The sequence below is a fragment of the Ctenocephalides felis genome, unplaced genomic scaffold (assembly GCF_003426905.1).
Source record: "Ctenocephalides felis isolate EL2017-DRISC unplaced genomic scaffold, ASM342690v1 CF-g0.4_SCAFFOLD_01170, whole genome shotgun sequence".
NCBI classification, from domain to species: Eukaryota; Metazoa; Arthropoda; class Insecta; order Siphonaptera; family Pulicidae; genus Ctenocephalides; species Ctenocephalides felis.
The window spans coordinates 65,996,134-66,000,271 of record NW_020537324.1 but is presented as its reverse complement, the minus strand read 5'-3'; the positions used below and the strand labels follow the sequence as shown (position 1 = coordinate 66,000,271).

Here is a 4,138-nt window from a genome sequence, read left to right as displayed (position 1 = left end):
ATGCAGTTCAACAGCCAAATGAACTATGAAGTATTGTTATTTAAACTTTTTGGGATGTTCCAGCAACTTGCAAAACAAAAAGTTTCCTCAAGGCAAAATTCACCTAGTTAGTTTTATACTATTAACCAGTGTGATTGTATTGATTTTTGTAAAACATCCTTCAAAAACCTACTAGTTTCAAAATATCCAAAATCCAAAATATTGTTCTAATCTATGCAGTAAAGCAATCAACAATTGAATAAATTTCAGTCAGTTTATCCACGATTCTTAAAATAACACATGTGTCCATTTGCACTCAATTCATCTTTTAAATTTTCATAACTAACTTCAATTGAAAAGAAATTATGAGCAATTTTGGCTCAATTGTAGAAATAATACATAATTTATATAATAACACAATTTTTTATATAAATATATTAATTTATTAAATATTTACAATAATATATAAAACAAGATTTATAATATAATTGTGATCAACAACCTTTGTCCAGGATATAGCAAAAATTGTATAAATATATAATGTTCACCATAGCATTTAATCATTTATATTCTTATTTAAGCGTTTTTGTCCAATTCTGTAAAATTTCAGCTGCTTTTTTCAGATTTTCATCTTTCTTTATAAAACAATATCTAACATAATCTTCTCCTAGATGTTTATGCTCTTTAGAATAAAATGCTGTTGGCGGTATGCCTTGAAGCCCTACATTTTTAGTCATCCATTTTGTAAACCTGTAATCACGTTGTGGATCTGTCTCGGAATCTAAATTTATTTTACTTCCCAATGCTGACCAATCAGCTACAATAAAATAGCCTCCATCCGGCTTTACAGGTTTCATACCGGCATCCTCTAAAAATTTACATACAAAATCTCGTTTCCCTTCTAACTCAACAGCTAACGATTTGAAGAAACACTCATCAGAATCAAATCGAGCTAATTCTGTTTCAAAACCGCGTGCTAATGCTTCCTACAAAAATGTGTAAGTTTGCACTCAAAAAAACATTGATTATTAATAATTTTCAAACCTGTAATGGTGTAGAGCAAGTATATACACAATTCTGATGAACAACACGCAAATTTTCTAGTAAATCAGAAGGCCCATAGGCCCATCCCAACTTCCAACCTGTAGCAGAGAATGTTTTTCCAGCAGATCCAATAGTAATAGTTCTATCCCACATATCAGGAAGAGTAGCTAATAAAAATTGAGTGACAATGAAATATACCACTAAAATCATTACGAAGTAATTGTTTATAGCCCATACCAATTCTAATATGCTTATGAGGCTTAAACACCATCCATTCATAAACTTCATCCGATATACAAAGAACATTCCATTTTTTACATAGTTCAGCAATAAATTCCAGTTCTTCCAAGGTGAATACCTTTCCCGTTGGATTGTGAGGGGTATTTAAAATAATAAGCTTTGTTTTCTCATTGAATAATGATTCCAATTCTTTTTTATCAAGAACCCAATCAGCAGAACTTTGAGCATCAGAGCATTTATCAGGAGACTTTAATGTTGAAAACAAATAAGTTAGATCAATTGTAAATGATTGTTGGAAACAATGAGATTACATACTGGTTTTAAAGCAATATATCTGCAAACACCCTCAGCTCCTTTAACCATAGGTTCATAGCAATCGAAGAAAGGTTCTATAATTATAGCTTCATCTCCTCTATCGATATGCCCTGTTGTAATATGAAGATTTTAATAAACTTCATAAATAATTATTTCAATCATAAATAGAAGGCATAGAAAATTCACAATAAATTGATATATGATTGTGAAATACTATTAAATTCCTTATGAATATAGTGTCATTGCATTATGCATAACACATTATTTAATTTTGTCCAATTGTTGAAAAATGGTATGGACAGTGTCATATTTGGTAAGTTTTTAACGTGTTATGATTTATGTCAATAAACAGTGATAATTTAAGATCATTTATTTATTTCTCACCTTGTATTGTTGAATAAAGAGCTTCATAAGCACCTGACGTAACAAGTATTTCTTTCATTGGATCAATTGATCTATTTAGGACTTTACTATATAAAGTGGCTAATGCATTTACTAATCTTGGATGCCCCTAAATACATAATACAATCCAATTTATTGAAGCACCATTGAAAATCAGTTTAATATAAGTTAAACTTACAAAACCCCTTGTATATTGATGCAATAATGAATCGGGTCCAGTTGCAACATCTGCCAAAGCCTTTGTAACATGTTCTGGACAAGGATAATCAGGAAAACCTTGTCCCAAATTTAATGGTTTATATTTGATAGCTAATTCTATATACTCAACCCTGCATAATGATATTAGAATTAATTTACACATTTAATTAAACTTAACCTTTATTAACATACCATACACTTTTTTCTTGTCCTGTAAATCTCTTAGGAAAGTCAAATTTTCCTTTTCTGTACATTGTAGTAGAAAAATTGAGAGTCAATATTAAATGGGACTTTCCGGCCGATAGTAGATTAGGTTTTAAACAATATTTACTGTAATTGTACAATGTTGACGCTAAACAGTTCGCCGACATCTAATTCAAAAACAACTTTTAATACATGACATAACACAATTGACGAGACGAGTCTTATCGCAATTAGAATTAATAATAAGATAAGATCGTATAATAAAAAGATGCATCACACTAATGGAAAGTTTGACAATTAAATTATCTCATGTTGTTATTCGCGCTAAATTCGTATATTCAAAATAATTTTCCATCAAACGTACCATTCATTAATTGTAATAAATTAAATATAATAAAATTTAAATAGCAACTTTCAATCCTTGTACAATGATCTGCAAAGCATTCTAAAACTGGAACATTCTCTTTTCAATATTATGCAACAAAACCAAACGCTTTTTTTAATTATTGGACCAACAAATTATTTTTTATTCGAATTTACGAAATCTTATCTATACATCCGAAATATTTAACTGACTAAAACTTGTAAAGTCAGAAGTCTTGAATTATCAATTGTCAGTTCATGACCTTTGTGACCGGTAAAATCTAGTTTAAATTAAAACATATTAAGCCATTTATATATGATAATTGCTTGTACACATTTTTATGCTGACTAAGTAAATAATCTTGGAATAACATTACGCAATTTTGTACTTTTTACATTCACAGAATGTATGTAATACCTGCACAAAGAATATTGTTAGAAAAAAATATTCAGGTCAAGAAGTAAAAATAATACTTAATAGTCATGGTACTATTGTATCGTAATTATTGTGAGAAAATTATAATTTGATGACTTCTGAATATGTTTTTTAAAATATAAATCTAAAATATGCTATTTTGACGTCTATCAAAATACCCAACCAGTGTACCAACATAAGAAAATGTCAACTCAACTGTCAAAGTGCATTTCTTTTATATGTTGGTGCACACGTTGTTTGATTTCATGGATGTCAAAATGTCAAATTAGAAGTTTTATGAATAGAATCTTTCTATAAAATGATAAAAAATAGAAGAACAAGGTTGCAGCAGCTTAATAACTATTCATTTTAGTATTACTTTAGGTTATTTATGTCTTCCAACGATTAGGTTCATATATTTGAACTAATCCAGTATAAACTAAGCAGCAATACTATTCATTATTTGTCGAGGACTGTCAGAATAAAGAGATAATATAGACAACATAAAGACTTCAATAAGTCAATAAAGGCAAAGCATATGATTTCAATTATCAAACAGCTAATTAATATAATATAACAAGTTCATTTCAATATTGAACTCTGTATTCAGCCAACCAAAACTAAACCAAGCTCTAACTAACTAAAAAAAGCGACAAAAATCTTGAAACCACATATTCATCAAAATTCATATTGTATTGCTAACTGCTCTATAAAAGCCGAGCTCTTCGAAGTAAAAATTTTACCAAATTTTATTTATTCATTAATAATGAATGATATAGTCAACTTGGACTTAAATAAAGTATGCCGCACATGCTTGGTAGTGCTGGAATGATGGGATCAATCTATGACAATGCATCCTTGATATATATGATAAAGTCATGCGCTAAAGTGCAGGTATATCATATTTTTGATAAAGTATTTCCCTCTATTTATAAAGTATTTCTCCCTATTAAAATCACTCCATTTGTAGATACAAAA

The 4,138-nt window shown here is 29.0% G+C and overlaps 1 protein-coding gene across 2 annotated transcripts; it reads right to left on the bottom strand.

The window, feature by feature from the left end:
• Positions 1–490: 490 nt before the first annotated feature.
• Positions 491–3,267, bottom strand: LOC113366134 (kynurenine--oxoglutarate transaminase 3-like). 2 transcript variants are annotated; one of them, XM_026607689.1, is made up of 8 exons: positions 3,164–3,267; positions 2,371–2,549; positions 2,159–2,309; positions 1,963–2,089; positions 1,579–1,688; positions 1,261–1,510; positions 1,024–1,190; positions 491–965 (listed from the first exon to the last, which is right to left on the bottom strand). In XM_026607689.1, the coding sequence occupies exons 2-8, from the start codon at positions 2,547–2,549 to the stop codon at positions 552–554; spliced, it is 1,398 nt and encodes a 465-aa protein (XP_026463474.1). In that variant the 5' UTR covers positions 3,164–3,267; the 3' UTR covers positions 491–551. The 2 variants fall into 2 exon arrangements, with proteins under 2 accessions (XP_026463474.1, XP_026463473.1); XM_026607688.1 differs by lacking the exon at positions 3,164–3,267 and adding an exon at positions 2,747–2,857.
• Between the last annotated feature and the right edge of the window lie 871 nt (positions 3,268–4,138).